Source organism: Mesoplodon densirostris, chromosome 8 (genome assembly GCF_025265405.1).
Source record: "Mesoplodon densirostris isolate mMesDen1 chromosome 8, mMesDen1 primary haplotype, whole genome shotgun sequence".
NCBI classification, from domain to species: domain Eukaryota; kingdom Metazoa; phylum Chordata; class Mammalia; order Artiodactyla; family Ziphiidae; genus Mesoplodon; species Mesoplodon densirostris.
This window is the reverse complement of record NC_082668.1, coordinates 37,165,771-37,193,603: the sequence shown is the minus strand read 5'-3', so window position 1 is coordinate 37,193,603 and position 27,833 is coordinate 37,165,771. Positions and strand designations below refer to the sequence as shown.

Below are 27,833 nucleotides of genomic sequence, written 5' to 3'. Positions count from 1 at the left end.
ACAGAGACGACAATGCCTGCTCCAGCACTTCGTTAGTTCGTCTTTTGTACTGTTCTCAATTCTATGTGTCTTTGTCTTCTTTTCCCAACTAAGTAATAAGTCCCTCAAGGGCAGCGGCCAGATTTTCTATTTCTTTGAATCTCCCTCCTTACTTAAACAATGTGGACACATCTGAGCTAGGCATGTGTACCTTGTCGTGGTGGGCCTGGGAGGAAATCAGGGATGGATCAAAAGAGACAACACCTCCCCTAACGGGAACAAGTCACAGATGAAAAATAGAAACTGTGCAAGTTTGCTTTGCATGGTACGAGCTGTCCCAGATGGAACTGTAAAATATATGGAGAATGTAATTGAGCTATTTATCAGGAAAAGACCGTGTAATAAATTGTCACATTATAAATAATCCTGTTAGAGCAGGGGCTCAGGAGTGAATCTGTTATCTCCTACTTCGCTTACAGTAACTAAATGCAAGTATAGTTGATAACAGAAAACACCAGTGCCAAGGAATATTACAATGTTGTTTTAAAAAATTTATTTAAAATTAATACATGAAATGCTTGTGCTAGCTCTTTGGTTCCTCAAATTAGAAGAAAACATTTCTAAATAAAATTTATATCTTCTCATAATCCGTATGTTTATTTTTATAACTTACTCAGTGTTTAATCTGAGAATAGTATTCAAAAGCACATATGCAATCGTTTCTTAGCATCATAGATTTTGGCTCACAGGTTTTGAAGTCCTCAATTTTATAGATAAGAAAACTGAAGTTCAGAGAAGTGACTTCTTCAAAAACATGCGTTTTTAATAATAGTGCCAGATTTAAAGCCTAGTTTTCCTAACTCATTGTCCCATAGTCTTTCACTAAGCAAACCTAAAACTGAAACCAAACTCTGAAGTTTTTCTCTCTGAATCGAATCAGAAATCCTTGCTGGCACGATGAGCTTTCTGCCCCTCTGCTCTCAATCTTCCCTGATTTCCCACGACAGATTCACAAACAAGCTGCGGCCAACACTGCTACCTATCTACCCAATATCCACTCTCCCTTTCTTTCTTCCCAAAGAATCCCAATTTTTTTCTTAGAAGCACTGTGTCAAATAAAAAATTTGATTTCCCAGGCTCTCTAGACCTGAAACTGAGAGAAATGACAAAGTCCTAGGGGATGAAAGCCCTTCCAGAATAATAAAGCCCTTCCAGAGCTTCAGGAGGAGAGGGATTGGGCCTTTTGTCCTTCTTTCCCCACCCTCTTCCTGCCTGGAATCTGCACTGGATGTCTAGAGGTACAGCAGCCATTTAGCAAACATAAGAAGAGAAGCCAGGAAGACAGCTGGAGGCTGTGTCCCTGGCAGCACTGGGAAATACTGTATTATCCTGGATGGGTCACTACGTAAGACAAATAGAGCCCCTATGTGGTTAAACTACCACCGTAGAGTTTCTGCTACATGTAGTCACTTGCAATCTTAACTGATTAATACCTAAACTAACGTCTTACTATGCAGTGACATATTCCTAACATATCATTGCCCAGACTCAAAAACCTTTCAGCGGAGGTCTCACGCAGGAGGCCACTAAATCAACATTAACTCTTCAACCTGGCATCCACAGCTCTTTGTGATAGATTCTTGAGTCCTGATAGCTCCCCTAAACACACCCTGCCTACCAGCTAAACAGAACTCCCTGCCAACTGCCTCTCTCACCTCATCTCTGCCCATCAAAATCCTACAGTCTTGTCAAGGCTCCTCTCACACATCACTTCCCTCATCAGTCTAAATGGATCCCTCCAACCTGGTAAGATGTCTCCCCATTTTGAACTCTCCAAGTCATTTTGTCTGCCCCCTCCAAGATGACTCCACAGCCCCTGCACTCGTGTGCTCTCCTAGGCAAGAGGCACCCTGAAGGCAGGACCTTGTCATTCTGGCATGGAAGCCCCCCCTCCAACCCCGGCCCAGCGCCTGACACAGAGCAGATGATTAATAGCACTTCTTAAATTGAATTAATAAACACTTCCCCCTCTCCTAATGCATCTCTGACTGCTCCGGGAAAGAGTCCACGCCAGCACTCTAATGACTTACGAGGGAGCATGTGTGACAGCAGGAGTAAACTGCGGTATTGTTTTGACACCAGCACAAGTGATAATGGGCTGTTACTCGGTGTGTCAAAGCGCTCACTCAAGACTCCTGCGCCAGCCTCTCCTGCCTGTAACAAACCCCAGTCTGCAAAAGCCTTCCATTCGGAGCACCATGTGGCTTCTGCTTAAGAAAAGCCTCTAGCTGGTCACTGCTCTCCCTGTGGATCCCAAATGAAACAGCATGATTCCAGCAGGAGCAGGGTCTCAATGGGATCCGTCAGCACACACCTGTCCTTCCAGAAATGATCCCCGGCAGCTAGACAGGGGTAAAGAGCAGGACGGGGTGGCCAAGGGCAGAAGAACAGTGTGTTCTGATTACGTAAAGGCTACACCTTAGCAATACTGAGGAAGCATTCAGTTCAGACGGCAAAAAGTTGGGAATCATAAAAGGAGGAAAAGTCTACAGGATGAGAGCCTGTGCAATGTGAATACAATCTAAAAAACAAAATAACTCAAATAAGAATGAGAGCCATAACATTTACATATTAAAATATAGGACCTGAAGCGAGAAACATGCTGTCCTTCTTCACGGTACAGGGTTCCTATAACTCGCACTAGCTCCACGACTGCAAGCCCCTAAAGAAAACGTTATCTTCCGTAACAGAACAGTTAAGTTTGGGAATTCCCTGGTGGTCCAGTGGTTAAGACTCAGCACTTCCACTGCCGTGGGCCCTGGTTCAATCCCTGATCAGGGAACTAAGATCTCATCAAGCCATGTGGCACAGCCAAAAAGAAAAAAACACCAGAAGAGTTAAGTTTGTCATCTGCCCAATGGCCAAGTAAGTGTTCAAAGTAAGCTAAAACAAAGTAACTGTTACATACACTATTAATTGGAATGGAGACTAAGTCATCAATATTACTGTAAATCTCTGAGGAAAGTTGCTAATCATTAGCCATATGTATCACTGACGGTGCTTTACAGTATTGTTTTAACTTATTAGCTACTATGTATACTATAATTAAAAATGATATTGCTTTAACAAGCATTTAATACTAAATGCATGCTGGCTAAAAAATAACTGAATGAACATTAATACAATACAATAATAACACAATAATAATATCAAAGCTGCATTAAAATGAATGAACATTATTAATAACATACAATAATAACATACAATAATAACAATATCAAAATTGCATTAAAATCTGTAGATATTTGACTTGATGGGAAGGTGACTCCTTCATTCATGAGAAATTGCGTTAAATGAATTCATCCCTCACTCCCCAGATGAGATTGTGCTTGCTAGGTGTCCAGTGACCCATTACCTCTCTAATGCCTCCCCCACAGGTCTGTGGTAGCCATGTAAACCTTTATGATTAGAAGCTAGTCCCCGTGACACCTGCACTGTGCCCCTCCTGGTCTAGCCTGTCTCCTTCCTGACTGGAGTGATACTCCATCCTACTCTCCAAGCCCTCTGAGGGCAGCCTCCAGGCCCAGCACCACTCCCTGTGAGCTGTCCTTCTCTGCAGGCTGCTCCCAGCCCCATCAAGCCTGTCAACCGACTTGTAGCATCACTGCTGCTCCCACTGCCACTGCAAATGGCCACAGGGTAAAGGGTAGCTGTCAGATGCACAGGCCTCGGCCGGGGTGAGTACTCGGGCAAGTTAAAAATAGGACAACTGGATCCAGAAGGGAGTGGGCACCAGGACTTGGCAGGAGTCATCATAATATTTGGCAGAAGAAACATTATATTTCTATTTTAGTGTGTTTTAGTTATTTCGATATAGGTGTGGTTCTATTATACCAAAGTGGGTTATTTTGCTTAAAATCTAGTGGATTATACTTTGTGGGGAATTGAATGAATTTTAAAAATACACAATTTTAAAAACACTACTTTATGTACAAATCTATGAATGGATAATTATCAAATAGGAGACTATCCCCTAATAATTATATTTGACTTTGAGGTACACCATGCAATTTTTGATACAGATTTACCTTCATAATTATACTTTCCTTAGAGTATTAATAGCTTTCAGTTGGTAATTCTAATATTAAAATAAACACACACCAAAACACAGTGGGACCACACATCTACTAGCTGGCAGGAAAAAGGTCTTCAAATGCTGTATTTTCCCACAAGTAATAAATGCATGCTTAATTTTTTTTTAATAATAGAATATTGCTCAAAAAAGGGCAGGGAGGGGAGACAGGAATTTTTTTTTTCTGATTTAAACTTTGAATTTTATTCACATTGACACTGGATCTGGCATACCCAAAAGAACAATATTAAGGGGAAAAAAAGAAATATTGACTTATGTAATCAGAAAAGTAACATTGAGACAGGAATATGTTAAATACATAGAAATACATAGAAAAATACATAGAAAAGGGAGAGAAACAGTGAGAATGGAAGAAGACTACAGAAATCAGGGGAAAGAAATTAATAAATCACAATAAATTAAAACTGCTACTTTGGAGTTCACTGCCGGTTCGTTTCTTATTGCCCTATTTACAAGCTAACTGCATCATGCTGCAACGTAACTGAATATAGCATAACGTGACCTAATATCTTTATCTAGTTGGGCTCTTTAGTCACACAAATACCACTGTTTACTTTTTTTTCTTTAAGCTGTGATCATTTAGTCCAGGTAAAAGTATACCAAAGTGAAGCTATCTCCTGTGAGATGCTCCAAGAAGGAGAATGAAAAGAAGGAGCCGTGATTCAAAGGTAACATGACATTCAAATTTTCTAGGACACAAATACCTATTGACAATGTGTCCCCAGGGAAAACATTTACATTCCTTCCGCTCCACACAGCCCCAGATTTGCTTTGAGGCAGTTCCACAAGTGGAACCACATCAGAAGAAAAGATATGAACAACTATTTTGGAAGAGGAATGAGAGGGGAAATAGCCTGGTTTTCAATCCAACTGTGGAAAAGCTGTGTTAAACTAGATGGTTTCACTGTAGTCAAGCTGCATTTGTACCGAGGTAACTTGATATTTAGAACGCTGTAGAAGGAGAAGATTGAACAGACACAAAGTGTTTGTCACTTGACTTAAAAACTAGCTCATTTTATTACAAAGCCATTAGTGAAATGTAAAATTTTTTAAATTTGTTATTAATAAGGCTATTTCATTTTTTAAAACACACAATTTCAACCAGATGACGTGGGGGAGAAATTTTATAAAATTTCTGTCAGCATATATGAAATACAGATTAAATTCTTTGAAAAAAGTGAAGTCAATGTAGTACACAATACTTTGTCTACAAAAAAAGAAATCAATTCTTTTCCAAGTTGATGCAGAGCCATGGAATAGGATTTTGTTGATCAAAACACAATGAATATCAGAGGATCTATTCTTCCTATACTGTAAGAAAATCAAAATGATTATGGAAATAATATTGGTAATTCACATCCAGAATCTCAGAATGAGAGGCTATATGAATGGAGATCACAGAAAACAAAAGAAATTAACACATTATGTCTAGCTTCTGCTTTGTAAAGTAATAATAATAACAATAGTAATTATACTAGCAACTAACAGGTACCCAGCTTACCCGATGTAAAGCTCCTTATCTGGATTGTTTCAGTTAATCTTCCAAACAACCCTAGGAAGGAGGTGATTATTGTCAGTGTTAACGTTTTTGTTTTTGTTTTTGGCCACGGGGCATGTGGGATCTTACTTCCCCTACCAGGGTTCTAATCCGCACCCCCTGCAGTGGAAGCATGGAGTCTTAACCACTAGATCGCCAGGAAAGTCCCTGTTACCCCTACTTTGTAGATGAGGATGAGGGGCAGAGAGTCACAGAGCTGGGAAGTGGTAAAAGCAAGGTTAAAAGCCCAGCAGTCACTCTCCCGACTTCACAACACCTAACAACACACTATACTATCCCGTCCTCAACAAGAGCAGCAAGCACCATAGGAGACACAGAACTGGAGACCCAAAGCCCTGTCCCACCACATTAGATAGCTCTCAGCTGGTCTGACAGGAGACACTTGATCAACTGTTCACCATGAACAATTCCTAACAATGTCTTAAAGAAAAGAAACTGGGAAATCCATATGCTTTTAACCATTTATGTTCGTTAAGTTGGAAGTTAAATATTTTTTTTTAAACTAATGTACAACTGTGAAATGTTATCAGTGACTTTTACTTTCAAAACTTAGCCTGGTTTCCTTCTACCTGCTCACAGTGCTGTAAAATACTATCTGTTGTTTGATTTGTTCTGTTTAATAATCTCTCACATTTAAATTGGACAACCATTTTCAACCACCTTTTTGTTGCACATAATAAAAAATGTACCCAAAAAGAAAACATTAAATAAAGCATCTAAGACAAGTATTAGTGATACACAAATAGCATCTCCTGTTATGTCTGAATTCATCCATCGGGCTGGAATCTCATACAAAATAAACCAAGATCTGCCTTATGGAGTTCTGTTTTTGTCTTTGACCCAAAGATCTGATCTCCCCTCCTGTTCCTACCCACCCATCATAAATCACCTGTCATGGATCACAAAAGGGACCAGGTGAGTGATTTTGGCAGACTCAGTGAAAACTCCATCACCGCCCAACAAAACCAACTCAATGATTAGGTGCTACCAGCAATCAACCCACATCAGTCTCTCCCACACAGAAGACAACACTTATTTTCCCAGATTCCCTAGTACTACAAACAGAACTATTTTGGTTCCACACATTTCAAAGACTTAAAAATTCAGGGCAAACAAATGACTGTGGCAGCTTGCGGACACAGGTCCTTTGAGAAGTGCTTGAGCTCACAACATCCAAATTTTGAGTTTTTAGCCTTTCACCACACAGAGACCTACAACACACTGTTTTTAGTCCAGTGGGAAGAAAAAGGAATTATTACTCAGTCTTACTATGAATAAATTACCCTCCAGAAGAACAACACATACCTTCCAGGAAACTATTAAATGCACTTAAGACAGAATTTTCTAAATGTCACTCCCCCAGGGCCCTGAAAATAGTCCATTCTCTCCACAGGATAAAACAACCTTATTTCTGAAGAGTAAGTTAATGCTAAAGAAGGTCAGTTAGAAAAATATATCTGCATTCCATGACTTTAGAAGTTCAACCTGGGCTTTGCCTGACACTGTTTTCAAAAAATTTTTAGTACGTGTTGTAAATCACCTCATGATGCCCATGTGAAAGCAGTGCTGCCTGGGAACGTTTGTGTCATATTGTAGCACACTCAGCTGCTCCATCCCCACGAACGGCACTTGCAGTGAAAACACTGCCATATATCTTGATTTGTCAGAGAACAAATCAGTTTTATCTGTTCATTTTGTGGTTTAGTGTCATAGGTATTTTAGAAAACATAATTTATAATTCCTCATGCAATTATATATGAAATTAAGTCATCTCATTTTTCCAGAAGCATCAAAATATTTCAGATTAAGTAGAATGCACTCATAATGTCTTTGAAGTTCTTGTCTCCCAATCTACTACAAGAAGAAAAGATAAATAAATAAAGGAAAAAGAGGGGAAAATAAGTAGCATTTTAATGAGTTAGTCTAGTTATATTAGGCCCTGTATCAGGCTTTTATTTATATTCACTATCACAACAATGTCTAATGATACCATAGAGAGGCAGGGGATAGTGACTAAGCCACTGTCTCAAGAAGCAGAATGCCTGGGTTTGAACATCTGAATCATGGCTCCATCACTTACTTGCTGGACGCCCTGGGGTAATTCACTTAACCTCTCTGTGCCTTAGTTTCCTCAGCTGTAAAATGTAGATAATCATACTTATGCCACACACGGTTTGGGAGCATTAAATGTGCCACATGCCTGGCACACAGTAAGCTCTGTGTTCACTAGCACTATAATTACCAACAATATGCACACCACTCCTTTTTTTTTTAAGGACTGAACATACATGAAAACATAACAAAACTATGTCTTACTGGTTAATACCGAGGTATTCCAATGATAGACAAGAGAAAAATATCCTATTGGTGCATCCTTTTTGGGGTGATAAATTGGTTAATTTTGTAAACTTCAAGACAATGCAGCCAAGATTCCTGACTAAGTACTAAATGACACCTCAGTCTCCTGGGGGAACACCCAGTAAGTGTTTTAATCCCCCGATTTACAACAGAGTTGGGCCTATTCTTTTTCATTTACCTGGCTGAATTAGTACCTGCTGAGAGATTCAGACCAATTCATAATCTTATTAGTCACAACAGGAAATTTCCCTTTAATAAGTAAGACAGAAAAGCAGTTATTGGTCTTAATTGCATTTGTTTAAACTGCAAATGGGTGCATTTTAATGTCCACTAGGGGTTACAAGTGAAAAAAGGAAAATAGTAGCAAATTATAACTTAATGTGTTATGTAAGATATCTCACAATAAAACACTGGTTTCATAATTAAAACTCTTTGTTCACATGAATTGATATTTTTGGTCACATGAGTACATTTTAACATCTGTTATCTGATTTGGGTTACATAAATCCTGACCAATCCTTGCTATGCCCATTATGAAAACCCACCTAAATATTTATTGCAGTCAAATACTTCTCCCTATCCAAGAGCCACCAACACTATCACATAGGAAGAGAGTGATCCCTACCTCTGAGGACAGACCTCAGTGTGAGCTGAATGATTCCGGAAAAGCACACAAAAGGGAGATGATCTGAATGGTACCAATGACACTGTTAGGAAAGGGTGCAGGGTAGGTGGCCAAATACATCTGACTTCTAACTAGGACCATCTCACACCTTCTAAGCTACAGAGAAGACTATGAAAAGAAGTTGGGTCAGTCTTAGAAGTATAAAATACAGAAGGGAGACGGAGAGATGATCATCTCTTTCCCATGCCCAGCAGGATCTGAGGTCCTCTAGAAACAAACCACCAAAAAGGGATTACAGCTCATTGCTCCTGCAAGCCTGGGAGTTTTCATGATTTGTTTGACAAATTCCCTACCTCCCATAGTGAGCTGTGCTCAGTCAATTCAAACACAGGAGAAACCTTCCCTAAGAGTTTTCCCCAATGACTCTTTCAGAAAATCTCCATCTTACTGCACAGAGCAAAAACCAGAGGCTAAAAAATAGACAAGCTGTCATCAGTTATTAATCCCTGGGCCAAGGGACATCGTTAACACAGGACTGTCATTGTGAAACTAGTAAGCGCTCAGTAACTAACCCACACAATGCTGTGTATGTGTTTTTTAAAGAGGAGAATGACCAAAATGTGGTAAGAACGAGACTGTTATAAAAAGAAAATAAGCAATCAATTAAGGTTTCCTGAATGACACAATGTCTTTTAACTCTTCTCCCACATTAAAAAACTTAACTCTTTACCACAAGGCAGAGGTAAGGAAGAAAGCAGGTCAATGCCAAAATTATTTTTTAAATAATCAGCCTTTCACCTGCAATGAACTAACTTAGCCATTTTTTTTTTTTTTTTTTTGGCCGCGCATTATGTGGGATCTTAGTTCCCCGACCAGGAATCGAACCCACGACCCCTGCATTGGAAGCTTGGAGTCTTAACCAGTGGACCGCCAGGGAAGTCCCTGCAATGAAATAACTTACATGAAACTTATTTTCAAAGGATAACTATGTTCTCACATAAACAGTGGAGTTGGTCACTCTGATTGTCCAGCATGGCCTAGGCACAGCGTCTGTACTTAACACCTAATTTACTGACCACTCCTAAATCCTTCTAGATCATCAAAAGAAAATGAATCTTTCACATTTGCTTTGAAAACCAAAAACTTGACTATTATAAAATATTAGAAATAATAACAAAGAATATGCAAATTATACATTATAATATTAAGTGAAAAACCACAGATGAAAATATTGCATATATGACCTCAACTATGTAAAAAAATGCCTAGCACTGTAACTAAAGAGGAGTGTCCTAAAATGTTACCTACATTTATTTCTAGGTGGTTGGTCCAATGGGAGGGTGTGGGGGGTTTGTCTTCTTTGTCCTTTTTCTGTATTTTTTAGTTTTCTATAATTAACAAGCACTAGCCTGGTATTAGAAAAAGTTGTTTTTTACTTTATAAGTTTATAAGGAGCTTAGGTATACAAAAATGGGGGTCTCACAAAATAAATTCTCATAAAATGCCATCCCAAGACAGCAAGTTCCATTTTGTTATTTAAACTCAAAACAAGCTCCCCACTCAATTTAAACATAGATATGTTCAGTTACCAATTCCAAAATGTCAATCTTTGGTTTATGCCTGTAAAATATAGTTACTATGAGTTTGAATTCTAGACTAAATTGGCAGACTACAAATATAATGCCACAGAAGGGGATATTGGTTAAGTACACATTCTCTGAAGCTGGTTTTTAGTGTCAGCTAAGCTGTTTACCTCTTTGAATGTCAGTTTCCTCATTGGTAAAATGTGGACAATTATATCATGTACTTCATGGGGGTTATTATGAGGATTGAATGAGCAAATATATGTGAAGCACCTAGAGCAGTACCTGGTGTATAAGAAGCAGTAAATAAATGGTAGAGCTTAATATTACTAATTAGTTAATAATATTAACTCTATCAAATATATTCATAGCATGTCTATTATGTAAAAGTTTCAGTTTCCCTCGCAAAAACTAAACTATGGCTTAGTCTAAGCTAATTCTGACATATTACATTTATCCTATTCCAAACATGAGATAGTCCAAATAGGTAAATTTCTCAGAAAACTGAGGCTTACCCTTTTCAGTACCTACATCATTTTATTTTTAATCCTCAAACCCCATTCAAAACCTTCCAAGTTTGTTCTGGCTAAACGGCTACTTTCCAGAAGCCTAAATTTGCCAAAACCTCCTTCTAGACAAGATTGAGAGAACAGAGTCAACATAAGCATAACTTATTGCCAGGTCCTACCAAACATTTTATTATATATTTATAGTTTATTTTCTATCTTTCCTACTGGAATGTATCTTGAGGGCGGAGGCATTGTATGTTTGGTTCTTCACTGTGTCCCCAACACATAATAGGCACTCAAGAAATATTTGTTAAGTGAATGAATGATATCATAGGGTGTGAAAGAACCAGAAAATTAAGGTATAATCTTTAGAAGTTTCTGTAAAGGGAACAGTAAAACTCAGCTACACTTCTTCCAATGATGCTCTAAAAGACTAACGATCTTAATAAAGTGCTTCCTTCCCAAATAATTCTGATCTCTCTCTTCCCTTGCAGAGTATCTAAATCAGACGCCCTTTCAAAGAAATCTCCCTCTTCCCTTAAGGAACCGCTGTATTCATAATAATAAAACACGACACTTAAATTTTTATTTATTACTCTGGCTCTGGAGTATCACCTTAAGCTGGTAAAACTGGTCAAAGCTTTTGATTAAGAACAGACCACCCTCTTAGCTTGGCTCCCAGGATGGGGGGCCCAGTTTTCACACCTGGGAGATTATTAGGCCTTGTAGAGCCAAATCACTGAGGACAGAGGTTTGACTGTGCTGTGAGCCTTCCTGCATCTCATTCTTTGATTTACAAAACCGACAGAAAGAATGTGTTGGATGCATTTCCCTGCCGAGCTGGAGCTGGAAACTGAGAGAAACCTCGGCACTGTCTATTTGCATATAGCCTGCAGCGATCTTTTCCAACCCAGTAAGGAACTTGTAAAACAAGAGCACAGATTCGCCGTTCTGTCCTGGGTGGTATTTCTTCAAACCAAAAAGGGGCAGACAGGGAAAAACCTTTGTGTTCTCCCTCATTGGCACACAAATAATTTTGCCAATTACTGCTTCTGAGCAAGTAGAACCTTGATATGACTCTTTAAAACTCTCAAAGCTACTGTCAAAAAAAAATTGCTTTTCAAAGCACTGGATTTTAAATGCTCATCACAATCATGTGAAATCTACGTGGCACCTCGGAAACCAAACCAAGGAGCCTCGGAGTGACCAACAGCCAGCTGCACGCTTGCTCTATACCTTTTGCCTCCGCACAGTCCGCCTCTGAGCTCTGTCACACTGCAGACAGAAGGGGCTCCTGACACTGCAGGGCTCCTCTTCGTGTGCCAAGGTGCCTACATAAGTCACAAATAAGCTGCCCACCAACTGACACTATGCAATGAATGAATTACTGTGGAGTCGCTATCCCATAAAAATGCTTAAATACAATTATAATTGTATCTGAGAAAATTTGGACATAAAGTAAAATGTACACTAAAATAAGAAGTAAAAGGACCTACAATTCTGAATTTCACAATTTCGCAAAGAATTAACTGAAATGATAAGATTTAGATGACAGAGCTCTTATCCATATAAAAAAGGGGGAAAAAAGGAAAGCAGGGAGTTTTTAAAAAGCGTTGGAATATTACAAAATGCTCTATGGCCATGAATTTTTCACTGTTTATCATGAATGTCAAAACAGACTTTATTAAGAGTTGGAATATGATTGGTATAGCACCAAGACTGAGAGTTGTACCAATGGAGAGCTTTAAATATAAAGGATCTACCCAGAAGGTAACAGCACTGTCTATTGTATCATTATTGAATGTGCTTTTTACCAAATAAATTCCTTTAACGGAATCGCTACTGCATCTTCTTAAAGCACAAAAAAGAGTGGGTCTTCAGCAAATGACTCTACCCTGCATTTTAAATCCATACATTAGTAAAAGACAGTTATACTCTTGAAGGGAATAGAATAAAAAATTAATCACAATATAAATTGTATCAGAGTATCACCAGTTTTAGATTGTAGGTTTCCTACTCATAACTCCTCAAGAGCTGTATATTTTTAATGGGACATACTTTAATTATTAAATAAAAGTTACATATCACTGTGGGTCAATCTGTTTAACCTGGATCATTTTACATGAATGTCAAAACGCAGAACTAAGATGATCAGTCCCCTCCACGTCTTTGGCATTAATGCCCAAATTCCAAAAAGAAGGATTTTAAGCAGTTTTAAAAATACACCAAAGCTAATGGCCACCATGGCCAATTGCCCCAAACAAAACAGATACTGTAAACATTGCTAAACACTTCCATCATAATAGAGAAAATAATAAGCCTGTTTTTTTAAATGAATTATTTCCACTGATAATGATCTTTTCAACTGTACATTCTGGCAGAAATTGCAAGGTCAGATGTAAAGTGAGATCAGATTTTTTTTTTAATTCACTGCCCTTAACACTTCTTATCAAGTACTTCCTACCCAACAGCTAGGCATTCCACAAATCAAATTGGATGGGGTGTTCACCCTCTACAAATTTACCTGTAGACAATAATTCCATCAGCTGACCTTTAAACGAGCCATAATTACATATTTATATATTTTAAATAACATATTTATGACAATATAAACAAACATAAGGAATACAGAACTATAAACACTTATATTAGATATTCATTTCTAAGTATCTATTAGACAAAAAAGTAAGACGAGCATTATTTTTCCCCTGGCATTTAGTTAAAAAGTAGTGTTTCACGTTTTGCTATGTGCCGGTGAACAAATATGTATGCACACACACATACATGAATATTTAATTTTATATAGCAGAGGAGGGAAGAGCATGGGGGCTTGTTAGAGATTTGTGTCAGCCCAGCCAGTGTTTTATATTTTGGCCCATCCAGCTCTAATGAGGGTTGAAACATGGTTAACAGCAATTTTGGGTAACTTTTTTAGCTCTCTTTTGAGAGCCACAGAATTTTGTAAAAAGCAGCTTGTTTGTTAAAAGTTTGCTCCAAGGCCAAAAATTTCTAAATATGTACCTTTTTTTCAACATTGCCCTTATGAAGAAAAAACTTCTGAGAGTCTCCCAAACATAAGAGTTTAATTAAAGAAGAAAACGTAGAAAAAAAGAGAGAGAGAACCAAAGAAAGAAACTAAGAAAGACAAGGCAAGAGATCATTTAAAACATTTGCAGTAGGGAGAATGTCAAACTTTTAGAACATGAAAAACCTTTCAGCTCCAGACAACATATGTCTTTTAACCATCCTCTCTCAAAAAGAAAAACAAAGTGATTTTTCTGAATTCCTTTCCAAGGTTATGATTAAGCTTATTAATTTTTTATTTGAAATCACAGTATTTGCAGGCATTTATAGGATTAGGGTTTTCATTAAGTTTAGCAAAATGAAAATAATTCTGAATTAAAGCTGCAAACCTAAGTTTTAGAGTTTTTTAAAATTTAAGAGAATGGGAAACCCACAAAGACTTAAGAGACACATCAACCAAGTGCAATATATAGATTAGTATGGCTCCTGATGTGAATAAACAAACACTAAAAATATATACATATATATAAAATAATTAGGAAAATTTGAGGCTTGACTGGATATTTTATGATATTAAGGAATCATTATCTTTCTTTTTAGGCGTCATGCTGGTATTGTGGTTATGTTTTTAAAATAGTCTTTAAGAGACACTTAGTAAAATATTTATGGACAAAATACGAGGTCTAGGATTATTTTAAATAATCCAGTGGGAGAGAGGTGCGAAACGGGTAAGGCATAGATGAAACAAAGTCAACCATAAATTGCTAATTGGTGATCCTAGCTGATGAGTTCGTATTTAATACACTAGTCTCACAACTTTGTATATGTTATATGTTCCCATAACATTTTAGATAATTAATTTAAGAACAGAGCATTTCAAGCACTGAATAACTTAAAATGAAATTGTATTCATTTCTAACGATGAAATTTACCTTAACAGTAGCTTCTATGTAAAGCTCTTCCCAATATGTGGTATGTTGTAGAGCTAGTCCACTGGAAAGTATATGATAATTAATAAATGAATAATATGTAAAATAATAAATAAATAATACATAAATTAAGCCATTCCATTCCTTTTTGTAATATAAAATATTTTTTATTTAAAAAGGTTTTTTTAATTTGTTATACAATTTTTAAAGGTTACTTTACATTTAGTTAGTACAAAATATTGGCCATATTCCTTGTGTTGTACAATACATCCTTGAGCCTATCTTACACCAAATAGTTTGTACCTCCTACTCTCCCATCCCTGTATTGCCCCTCCCCCTCCCAACTGGTACCCACTAGTTTGTTCTCCATATCTGTAAGCCTGCTTCTTTTTTTTTTTGTTATATTCACTAGCTTGTTTTATTTTTTAGATTCCACATATAAGTGATATTATACACTATTCGTCTTTCTCTGTCTAACTTATTTCACTTAGCATAATGCCCTCCAAGTCCATCCCTGTTGCTGCAAATGGCAAAATTTCATTCTCTTTTTATGGCTGAGTAGTATTCCATTGCATATATGTACCACCTCTTCTGTATCCATTCACTGTTGATGTACACTTAGATTGCTTCCATATCTTGGCAATTGTAAATAATGCTACTATAAACATTGGGTGCATGTATCTTAGAATTAGTGTTTTGGGGGTGTTTTTAGGATATATACCCACAAGTGGAATTTTTGCTGTGTTATACGGTAGTTCTTTTTTTTTTTAATTGGGGTATAGTTGTTTTACAATGTTGTGTTAGTTTCTACTGTATAGAGAAGATGGATGGACCTAGACACTGTCATACAGAGTGAAGTAAGTCAGAAAGAGAAAAACAAATATCATATATTAATGCTTATATGTGGAATCTAGAAAAACGGTACAGATGAACTGGTTTGCAAGGCAGAAATAGAGACACAGATGTAGAAAACAAACATACCGACATCAAGGGGGTAAAGCGGGGGCAGGCCGGGATGAATTGGGAGATTGGGATTGACATATATACCCTAATATGTATAAAATAGATAACTAATAAGAACCTGCTGTATAGCACAGGGAACTCTACTTCCATTCTTTTTTATATAAATATTCTCACTGCTTTGGTTTTAAATCTTATTCTATTTATTCTTATCATAGTTACTAGTTCATAGGCTGAAATTATTCACCCTACATACAATGCCTTCAAACAGATGAGGTCCAGATAAATACTGACAAAACATCTCTAAGTTTTGATCAGAAGAATCTGGATCTCAGCAATCCCCTAAGTACCCTTTGAATAACTACTTCTTTGAGTCTAACAGTTATTATTGGAGTGTTTTGCCACCCCAAGCATAGCCAAAACATCACTGACTGTGGAATGATGACATAGAATAACCTGGAAATGGTGATAGCTGATCAATAAGGAGTTAAATTATATTTCAGTTCTGATAAAAATAGCTAATGAATGGGAGCCAACTTCACAGTGATACACGCACAAAAAAATTCTTCATGGATAAAATTTAGCAAAAAAGAACCTTAAAAACTGTTTTCATTCAGTCAGAAAACAATTACTGCATTCCTACAGACTTCACATTGTGCTATGTATCACTCTGTTATAAGGGAACAAAATAGTTTCCAGTTCATGAGTCCAAATCTAATAATTAAAGACAGTAAACTGGCACTTTTTAGGAATCCATATTTCTCCAGGGTAATAAATATCTTCGAGTTCATTTGTTCATTCTTCTAACATCGACTAAATGCCTAGCACAAGTACCACCCTTGTGTTCTGAAGAAATGGGCCTGTGAGAGCGGAACAGTTTCACCAATAAAAATCAAAGCCAACATTAGGCCTACTTTTTAAATGAAGACAACAATGGACAGAAGAGGCAAATAAACAGCTTTCCTTTAATACAGCAAAGTACGATTTCCTAGAAGTTTTAACCCATTATTTCCCATCTCGTCATCTATTTCCAAAAGCTAACAAGAGGAAGAGAAATTCTTAAGCGTTTTTTCAGGAGTAAAATGAACATTTAGGGCTTCCCTGGTGGCGCAGTGGTTGAGAATCTGCCTGCTAATGCAGGGGACACGGGTTCGAGCCCTGTCTGGGAAGATCCCACATGCCGCGGAGCAACTAGGCCCGTGAGCCACAACTACTGAGCCTATGCGTCTGGAGCCTGTGCTCCGCAACAAGAGAGGCCGCGACAGTGAGAGGCCCGCGCACCGCGATGAAGAGAGTGGCCCCCGCTTGCCACAACTAGAGAAAGCCCTCGCACAGAAACAAAGACCCACCACAGCCAAAAATAAATAAATAAACAAATGTGGGGTTAAAAAAAAAAACAAAAACCCAGCTTCAAAAAAAAAAAAAATGAACATTTAGTTAAAAATTAGCACAAGACCTGTAAACAAATTTTATATGCATTTCTATTCTCTGAGCCTCAATATTCAATATTTCTGAGCTCAGAGGGTGAAAATCAACTAGTCATCCACATACTAAACTTTTCTCTGTAAGCTCCATGAAAGCAAGATTTTTTTTTTCAGTTCTTTATCCCCAGAACCTAGAACAATGACCGACACGCAGCAGGCATTTCATACTACTGAATTAATTAATTTGAAGATGAGAATTGCTAAGGAATATGATTTATTTCCATATCAGGAATCATTTTGGCTTCATAAGCAAAAAATGTATATTTGAATTACTCAACCTACTGTAGGCCCACTTTTTAGTTTTAGGAGTTGGTTTCAATAAACAATTCTGTGAGGTTTTTGTTTTTAACGAAATCTGTCTCAGTTACCTTGAAGAAATATATCTCTATATATTTCATCATGGAAATGAAATATGTATAATTTATCATTATTGAATATATGTAATCATTATCAAATAAATATAATCATTATATATTTAGTAAGAACCCAATCCAAAAAGTCCTGCCTTTTAGGCCTTATGTCAAAGAGCAAAAGAACAAGCATTAAATAAGAATGGACTCCTACCCCAAGTCTACATTCCCAGTGATCAGGTCTGTCACCGGACAGCCCTGTGGTTAAGGACTCTGACTCAGGAGGTGGTTAACTAGCCTTCAGATCTCAACTCTTCCATCCACTAGCCCTGTGCACCAGGGAAAGTTACTTCTCTCTCTTTCTTTGCCTCAGTTTCCTCATCTATGAAATGGGAAACATATAACTTACTTCAGAGAGCTGTTATGAGAATTAAATGAGTCAGTACATGTAAATCTCTTAGAATAGTGTCTGACAAATAGCAATTGCTCAATTTATGTTACCTAGCACTATTAAAACTCTAAGAAGTCCTTGTACATCAACTATACTTAAATAAATTTTTAAAAAAACTCTAAGAAATCCCTTGTTTTATACATCACAGGGGCTCATTAATGACTTACTGATTCCTTTTTTAATATTAAACTGAAAAAACAACAGAAATGCATCTGTATCATGTACAAGTTTTCACACTTATGGATAAATTAGGGACAAAGCGAACTGTTTATCAAAATTGGATAATATGGTGAAAATAACAACTTCCCACTTATTCAGAGAGGAATTCACAGAGGAAGTGGAATTTTGTACTTTTTTTTTCTGATTAGAAAAAGAAGAAAATCCCACATAATCCCACTACCCACCCAGATGATATTTTAATATATTTCCTTTGTTTTTTTGCATATAAGTGAAATTTTATATAATTGAGACTGTATTTGGCACTCTGTTTGATTCACATAACATTGTACTAAATGCATTTTTGTGTCACTTGTTAAAAACATCATTTTAAATGACTATATACACTTAATTACTCTAACACAAATAAGAAAAACCGGTGACTAATAACACTTCCTCTTGAACTCATAATTTTTACATATTCATGACCCCAAAAATAACCAGCCAGAAAGGATTTTTGCTTATTTATTGTTCAGCATGTTTGTTCTTAAATAAAATTTTCTTGTCAAAAATAAATTTTAATATAAATTTTAAAATAAATTTTAAATAGGAAGCAGGAAAAAGATAAGATATCCATTTACAAATTAAGTCAAATGTACACAGTGAGGAATCACGTTGCCATCCCTGCCACCTCCCAGAGTCCACCAACCACCTTGGCAAGTACAAATAGCTACTTAATCAGTGAGATAAAGAACTCTCTCGACAATGCAGAGAGGCCCATGACTATTACCAAAAGCATTATGGAGCAAAACTGAAAGGATGAAAAGGAAACAAGAAAGATGAATAAAGGGAATGAAGAGTTTAGTGGGGGAGGGTTACTGCAGAGCAGTCCCCTAGGTTAATACTCCTCTTCCAAAAGACTGGAAGACTACTTTTGATCCACATATATTGACTCATAGTTCAACATATAACATAAAACGTGCTTGCTGTTCATTAGACTTTAGGCTACCCATTCTGGAAAAAGCCAAGAGCTTGCCATCCTTAGGCTTTTTGTATATGCAAAACAACAGGTCAGATGAATCCTGCATCTCATATCCTTGAGAATCACAGAGAGTAAATGGTATATGTTCTGGGATACGGAGGGTTTCGGTCAGTTAAAAACATAATGCCCATGATTTATGACATTATCTTGTGCCCTTATCCTCTCTTGGGTCCAAATATCTGGCTTCAAATAAAGAAGGTACTGTAAAATGGGGGGGGGGCAGGATTGGCAACCCCTAAATTCCATTTTAGTGGAATTTCTATCATTCTTTATAAGCAAACATTCTTTCTTAATAAAATCTCTTCAGCTCACCTGGAGGAAATGCCATCTCAGAAAAAGAAACTGACTATCCTATGCCCACAAGAACATGGGTATGCTGTCTCTCATTGGAACGTGAGTATCACTCCAAAATAATGACATTGCTAATCTGAATACTATTCCAATTCAGTTATTGAAGCTCTTTTCTGGTCATGTCAAAATGAAAAATCACATTTCAAGAGTCTCAATTTGTAAAGTAGGCTCACGAAACCAGCTCTCCTTGAAGTTTACTTTGGCCCAACTTTTCCAACACAGGAAGAAGAGGTTCAGAAACACTCAGTTTCTCTGCCACAAATGCATTTGCTAGCAGGTCACCCAATGACTTTCCCATCTTGGGGGAATTACCTAAACTAACAAACAAATAAAACCAAAACAAAACAAAAAACTAGACACATAAAACCTCAGGCCTCAGCTATGCAGTCACATTTTGTTCTGCCTCCTTTTCTAGATTCCTCCCACTCTGCTGTTTCTCCAGCACATGAACGACCTGTCTTATCATGCATTCTGTTTCATCTGTAATAAATACGCAGCAAAATGCACAAGTGTGATGATCTGAATGACAACAGAGATCTAATACACTCATTTGCAAATAAACAATTCCAAGTTTTTCCATTTACCCAAAACAGAGATCAGCAATCTAATTTAAAACAAAATAAACAAACTGTGATTTTCTTCCCCCTCTGTAAAATTATAGTACAGGACCTATCGAGAAAACCCTTGTTTACCCACAAAATAAACTATATCATGATCTAGAGCACCTTCAGGATGTTGATTCAACTTTTAAAAAGTGTAATATTTAGTCATTTTTAACCGTGGTTTTCAAAAACTTTGGGGAAGCAAATATTCACTTTTGACTTTTTTTCTTTAATCCTCCACTGTAGACCATATTTCTTGCTAGTGGATCTCACCTTGGTGAGCAGAACTCTCAGTCCACACCACTGAATGGAACAGTGTGGCTCCCTCGTGCAAATTTCCTGAGAGCCCCTTCCCTGAGCATGTGCCAAAAATCAAATCTTGGCCACTTAGTGCTCTGTGCTCCACATGTGAGCTCACGGCGTGTTGAGCAGCCATGCTAACTGAGATGGATAGCCCTGTCAAACAGGAAGCTGGCACACCAGGATGCAAGCAGTGGGATACAATGACCTTTACATTCAGAGAAAAATATCCCTAAAATGGCATGAAAAGTTTACGGTGGGGGAAGGAGGGGGGATTCTTTTATTTCATTTAGGTACATAGCATGAAATAAAAGCAATGGTGCCCAGTACGCAATTTGCTCGGGATCAAATCTTGAATCCCTCACACAAGGAGGAAAGTTGTCGGGGAAAGGAAATGAATCATCCTTTATCATGCTGCTTTGAAAGCAGTGGACTCTACAATTCAGCTGTATGTATTACTGCACCCAGACAGGCCAAGTGCTGGGATTCAGACTGCACTTCAACTCACAATAATCCATGGCCCTGGAAAAACATTCTTGACCTCCTGGTTTCAGATGAGTTGCTTTTTTGGTAGAACTAAGATATAATTTGAATATTTAATTAAAACTTTTTTAAAAAAGTAATAACCTGCTTACAAAATCAGAGTCAAGAGCTGGGGAATTTAAATCCCATGTCTTTGGTCACCATATTTTGTAACTTTTTATAAACTGTTTAATTTCTCATAGTTTCCTTCTCTCAATAAATAGAGGTTTGGACTAATAGTTCTTAGGAAGTATATGAAGAGGAATTCATTTGAAAAAGTAACAAAAATCCATGGCACATACACAAATGTTAAGTAAGGGCAGTAATAAAGGAAATAAATATATGGAACAAGACCTGGAAGTCACTTGTTTCTATCCTTTAGTTCTAACCATTATCATAATCTATACAGTTCAATAATTTCAGCTAAAAAACAAAGATAATCATTCCATTGGGTCAAAAATTTATTTTCCCATTCTCCAAGGTTTGGGGATATTTTTGCTATTTGTTTTGTCAATTAACTGGCATAAAAGAACAATGGGCAACACAAGCTCACAATGGATTCCCCAGTGCTGTACAATTCACACTGAAATAATGATGCGATTTTAATATGTAATTATATTTAATTAAATAGGTAAAATGAATTGATCACAAAGAGACTGAGCATTTTTTTTTAATGAATGGACCACATCAGAACTACAGAGAGGTTTTCAAAGATACAAAAGTACAGTACATAAGAAGCATACATTTTTTTTCTATTTAACTAAAAGCTGATCATAATGTGCAAAAGCGGCAGGCCCCAAAGCAATAAATAAATTTAGAAAACTGAAAGCTTATAATTCACATATTAAAGTTTGGATAAGTTTGGAGTCAAATGTCGCAGCACTCTGAGAATACCGATTTGGGGACTTAGAGAAAATAAGAGAGCTATTAATGCAACAAAACCCAAGATGATCACTCTGAAATGCAAGTGATGGCTTGAAATGGGATTTTGTTGGCTCTAGAGGTACTGGTCAAATGCTTCCCAATGCAACCAGAAAACCAGACTCTCCATGAAACATCCTGCTGTTCACTGTTTGGGAAAGATGTTAGACGTAACAACCACTCTCCTCCAATCCCTGTTTGGAGAATTATTTTGGGGAACACACTCTTCCTCAAATCATGACACACCCGAGGCACGGGGAGGAGAGGGGAGACGCGAGAATACCTTGTGCCTGCGCCGCGGAGCTGTGGGAGTAGCCCAGGGCCAGGAGCGCGGTCTCCACCAGCTGGCTGAAAAGCACATCCTTGCGAACCAGGACAAACTCCGCATGTTCTTCCCTGTTGTCATATTCAAGAGAGCCGTCCAACTGCTCTACCACACAAAAGACCGGAATCATCAAACCTGCAGGGACAAAACCCAAGAGCAAAACACAAACATTACAAAGCAAACCCCAGTCATCATGAGAAGGGAAGAGACAGTTATCATCTGTGGACAGTGGTTTGGATTAAACAAGCCTCTTAGTCAGATGGGCCTAATGGGAAAACTGTGGCGGGGGCGGGGGGTCCCTCCATTATTACTATCAGACTGCAGCAGAGTTGCCCCGAGCAATGGAAGAAGCCCTCAGATTCTAGTCATTAAAAAGTGGAGCACACCAATCAGAGGTGTCCTGACTGAGAGACCTCAAGTTCACAGCCGGCGCAAAGGTGAGATCAAAGTGACCTTCCAGACCCTAGCATCCTCGTATCTATGGTCCTATCATTAACTATTAATCAGGACTAGTATTTTCAGATCCGATCTGCTTTTGTCTAAAAATGTTGTAAGATACCTAGTAATGGTCCTAAGCTATTATGTGAATATGTACAAGAAAATCAATGGAATTTAAAAGAAGCCCCTGTTGTATCTTTTATCTTTCTAAATCCTGGTAAACAGGCCATCAACTAACCTGAAAATACCCTGCTCATGTAAGCCTTAACTGACATTTAATTTATGTCAAAATATACATAGAATTATGAATCTTTTTAAAAAATTATTATTTTATATAATAACACCAGTTATCACTGGAAAGGAATACCTCTGCTTGGTTTTCAAAGAAAAGAAGTAAACTACCCTAAAGAGTAAAGCAAATTAGTGTAGTTGAAAATCTGTTGAAATCTGTTGTCACTGAAATATTTCTCTCCTTTGTATCAATATGTGAAAAGCTAAAAAATGTTTAATTCGCCAAAGGTGTTTTATAAAATGTTTTTTATTTTTTTAAAAAAGTCATACAGGTATTTAAATCTAAACATAGCCATGGCAAAAGAAGATCAAAGTTTTACCAACATACAAGTAATAAACATGGACTCTGCCCTACACAATTCACACAGATTAGTATGTTACGGAGTAAGGATCTGCTCCAGGTCTTCTCTTCGTGCAAGAAAAATCAAAGGTTATGAAGGAAGAGTGGGCAGGTGGAGAGATGGGGGAGGTGGAAGATGGGCTGTTCATGATGATGGTACTTCACAATAAAAATCAGACCTCTGCGTAAAATGACACATGCAAGTATGGCCTCTCACACACAGAAGGCAGAGGAGTTTCTCTAGAAGCCCCTCCCTGTTGCCCAGACCCTAGAAGCCTCCTGACTCACTCTGATCTGGAAAGCAGAGGGTGGGAAGAGATACCCTGCAAACTACCAGGTCACAGATTTAGATTTTTCTTCTAAAGATAATACAGTGGTGCAACTGGTTCCCATGTGCTAATTATTAATAGTAAAGATAGTAAGTGTTGGATGTGATTATTAAATATAATCATTATTAACAATAATAATACTCATTAAGAATTGTTATCATTAAAGATCACGGTAATTATTACTAAGCCTGCACGACAGACTAGCAAGCCACACAATACCAGACCTGGGACAACTATTAACTTAGTGTTCACGCCAAGGAACAACAAAGCAGCATTATCGTCCATTGCTCATATACTAGCCATGGTATAAGACTCACGGAACATAGGAAACAAGGATGGAGCAGACTGATTGTTTTACACAAAGAGGAGAACTGAGCCTAGCCACATGGTGCCTTACAAAACATTTTTTTTAATTGTGACCAGCACTGACATATCAAATGCTTATTTACTTATATGTCCGGCTTATTCCCCATTGCACGTAAGACATGTAGTGAATAATATAAAATAGATTTCCTCCAAATTGTCTCTGTGGTCATTCATTTATCCAATTCTTACTCCCTGAACACCTACTGTGTGCCAGGTATCCCTCGTGGCTCCAGTGATACAAATGCAAACAAGCCTTACCTTGCTCCTGCCCTCAATGCAGTTGAAAAGTGTTGTAAAATCTTCCTAAGCAAGCATAATGGCATTTTATAGGACCCATTCATGAGAGTCCTTACCAGCAGGGAATAGCCCCCATTTAGACCTTTTAACTCTTACATAGTGGTATATGATCTTTATCCAAGGAAGCAGGTTGATTTCTGTTTTTAATGATTTAAACGTAAGCACACATAAGGCCGTGCAGTCAGTGGTGCCATAAGCTACTTCACCACTAATGACCTGTGTGTACATAAGTTTCAAAGCTGAAAATCCATGTGCAGTTCCTAATGTCAACATCTAAGTGTCACTCATCTGGGAATCACAGATAAGACCTTTAAATGAATCCAGTTGCTCCACAAGCTATCATGTATCCATTACTTAGGAACCATAAATCTTCCTCAAGTCTATGGTCAACTGAAAAAACTTAAGAGCCCATTAATATTTTTTAGTAATCTTAACAGTTCATGAGTTAGAGATGAAATACAATACTAAAGCACAAGGATCTGTACCATGTAGAGATTTATGTTTTGAAAATGGCAATGACCAAAATATTTCCTAAATATTTTAGTTCAGTGAGTAAAGGAAGCGATTGTCATGACATGACAGCAGTAACTCCTCACAGCCAAAACACAAGTGCCAGTCCCTCATAGGCAATCGCCTACTTTCAAAAAAAGAAGGAAAAAAGAGGCCTTTGAAGTCATTTATACAGCAAAACAGTATTAATCAGAAGTGTATGATAATAGAATCTGTTCTGAAAGCACATATACATGTGATACCCAAAACGATCATAAACAGGTTATATTTAATGACTAAAAAATGTACCTTTTTAGTAGAATTGGATCAACCTAAACAATGCAACGCAATTTTTACAAAAGAAAAAGAAGGCGGGAAAAATAGATGCAGTTACTAGTGACAATGATAAGAGAAATGAAAACGAGTAAAACAGTACAATTGAAGTCAAATGTAAGGAAGAAGAAAATTAAGGCATAGGTTTTAAATGCCTTTAAGAACAGCAAATCCCTAGGAAAGAAAACTGTAAGAGGATGAGTAGAAATATATATCAAAAAAATATATTTATCCATTTTGTCCCCCCATTCGCTCCAGGAAAAAAGAGGGGAAAAAAAAGGAAGGAAAAGAAAAAAGTGACAGTGGATGAAAGAATAGGGAGAGTATGTGGAAAGCACTTCAAAAACTAAAGAATGGGAAGAATTAATAGATAAGTTCAACAAAAGAATAACAGCAATAAAACTAAACTGCATCTATAAAAATTCAGAAATGATCAAGAAGAAAAAGAAAGACACTCTTGTTCTAGCCCTATACCTACGGCTTATGGCATTAGTTTTCTTTTATTGTAGCACAGACCCATCTTCAGATGACCAAGTAGAGAACTTTGAACCTTTTGATTATAAGCCTCACTAAGCCTTTTACAATTGCAGGAGGTAAGCAAATGGTTTAATCTAGTGGACAGGCACACAGCCCTAGCCATTTGCTAAAAATTAAGAGCTGTCCTGACAATAGGGATAAATGGTTAATTCTGTTATCACAGAGGAAAAATAAGCAACGGGACTTTCTCTACTGGAAAAATGCATTTTCCCAACTGTCATTAGTTATGATGCTCAATTGTCACTTTCATTATGACATGATCTCTGAAGAAGCGCGCATAATGATGAAGCGTTAACCTGGTCTTCACCAGCACAGCCCTGGGAACAGAGGGAACAGAGGCGTGCAGGGAAAGGGCCGCTCTGCACCCAGGGGCAGGCACTCTTAGGTGGAGTGCTGGCACTGCCATACTAACCTGTGGGAGTGACCCTGGGAAATTTACCTGACCTCTCTGAGGCTCAAACTCCTCCCAGCTAAAATGCGAACAATAGCATCTACATCCTAGACTGGTTGTGACAATTAAACAGTGGAAGGTAGTTAAACTGTCTGACCGGTAGCCCTCAAATAATGAAACCTATTTGGTTTTCTTTTTTATAAATTTATTTATTTTTGGCCGCTGTGGGTCTTCGTTGCTGCGCGCGGGCTTTCTCTAGTTGCAACAAGCGGGGGCTACTCTTGGTTGCGGTACACAGGCTTCTCATTGCGGTGGCTTCTCTTGCTGCGGAGCATGGGCTCTAGGCGTGCAGGCTTCAGTAGTTGTGGCACGCGGGCTCAGTAGTTGTGGCTCGCGGGCTCTAGAGCGCAGGCTCAGTAGTTGTGGCGCATGGGCTTAGTTGCTCCGCGGCATGAGGGATCTTCCTGGACCAGGGCTCGAACCCGTGTCCCCTGCATTGGCAGGCGGATTCTTAACCACTGCGCCACCAGGGAAGTCCCTATTTGGTTTTCTTCTTACAAAATCATTATTAATACCACTTTACAGAGGAAAAAAAGAGACCAATCATTTTTTTCAGGGTCCATAATCAATGCTCATGATACTTCCTAAAAAGCATTTCTTCAGAATAAAAATTATACTAATAATCACTGAATGGCCTAATTACTGAAGATGCAAATAATTAAGTCTTAAAATGTTCAACAGGCCCCAGAGCAAGAGGGTGAAAGTGTTAAAAGCACCATACTTTATATTCTAAAATATATTCTAAAATTGCCTGTCCAATACAGGAGCCACAAGTGGTGACGGAGCACTTGAATGTTGACTAGTCCTGCGCTGAGATGTGGCGTGTGACATACACACTCAATTTCAACAATTTAATACCAAAAAATAAAAAATAATTATATTTAACACAAAAACTTTTTTTTATGAACTGCATGTAGAGATAATATTTTAGATACATTGAGTTAAACAAAATGTATTATTAAAATTAATTTCACCTATTTCTTTACCATTTCTTTAAAAGAAACTACAAGAAAATTTAAAATTATACACGCGGCTCTTATTACATTTCGATCAGACAAAGCTGCTCTAAGCAATCTGCCAAATACCAACATATACAGCGGTTTTTCTGACCCAGGATAAATACACCACAAACTGATAAGCAGGACAATTGTGCGATTGTCTTGATGCCCCTCACTTATCTTTCGTCTGTGTTCCAGATCTTAGGAGACTTGAGTACAGATGTATTCTTAGTTAAACTCCAATATCTAACGTGATATCTTCTCCGTATCACTGAGCAAATTGTAGGCTATTGTTTTATTCCTAATTATATCAATCCAACTTCTTTATTAAAGAAAGGCTTTTTTTTCCCTTCCCTTCATTTTAGAGAACAGTTACAGTGTTCAGGAAATGACAAGACACTGGCATGAATGTGACCCGAGGAACAAGTACTCTTTAATGGGCTAGATCTAACCTAACAGAGAAAGATGAAAGAAGGGCCGGAGGCAGGGGGTCTAGATGACAGGGTTCTACCGCCTTCTGCGAAAGCTGGACACAAAACAACACTCTCATTTGCACAGCGCCTCCTAAGTCATCGTGTACTCTGACATACATACTTACCTTTGTTTCCTCCCCACGTTTACCCTGTGGGAGGGTTATTATTACTCTCATCTGATAAATGAGGAAGCTGAAACTATAGGAAGATAAGTAAGATGTCCAAAGAAACCAGGAGAAGAAAGAGTGGAGCAGCTCCGATTAACCAACTTTAAATCCCAAGCATGCAGCTTTCTTGGGGGTCGAAAAC

At 37.7% G+C, this 27,833-nt stretch overlaps 1 protein-coding gene across 2 annotated transcripts in view; it reads right to left on the bottom strand.

Annotated features, from left to right (window-relative positions):
• Positions 1-27,833, bottom strand: part of SATB2 (SATB homeobox 2) — a 194,384-nt gene that overhangs the window by 145,838 nt on the left and 20,713 nt on the right. For both annotated transcript variants that reach the window (XM_060106190.1, XM_060106189.1), the window contains exon 3: positions 22,141-22,317. In XM_060106190.1, the coding sequence (XP_059962173.1) occupies positions 22,141-22,317 (177 nt within the window). The remainder of the gene's footprint in view (positions 1-22,140; positions 22,318-27,833) is intronic.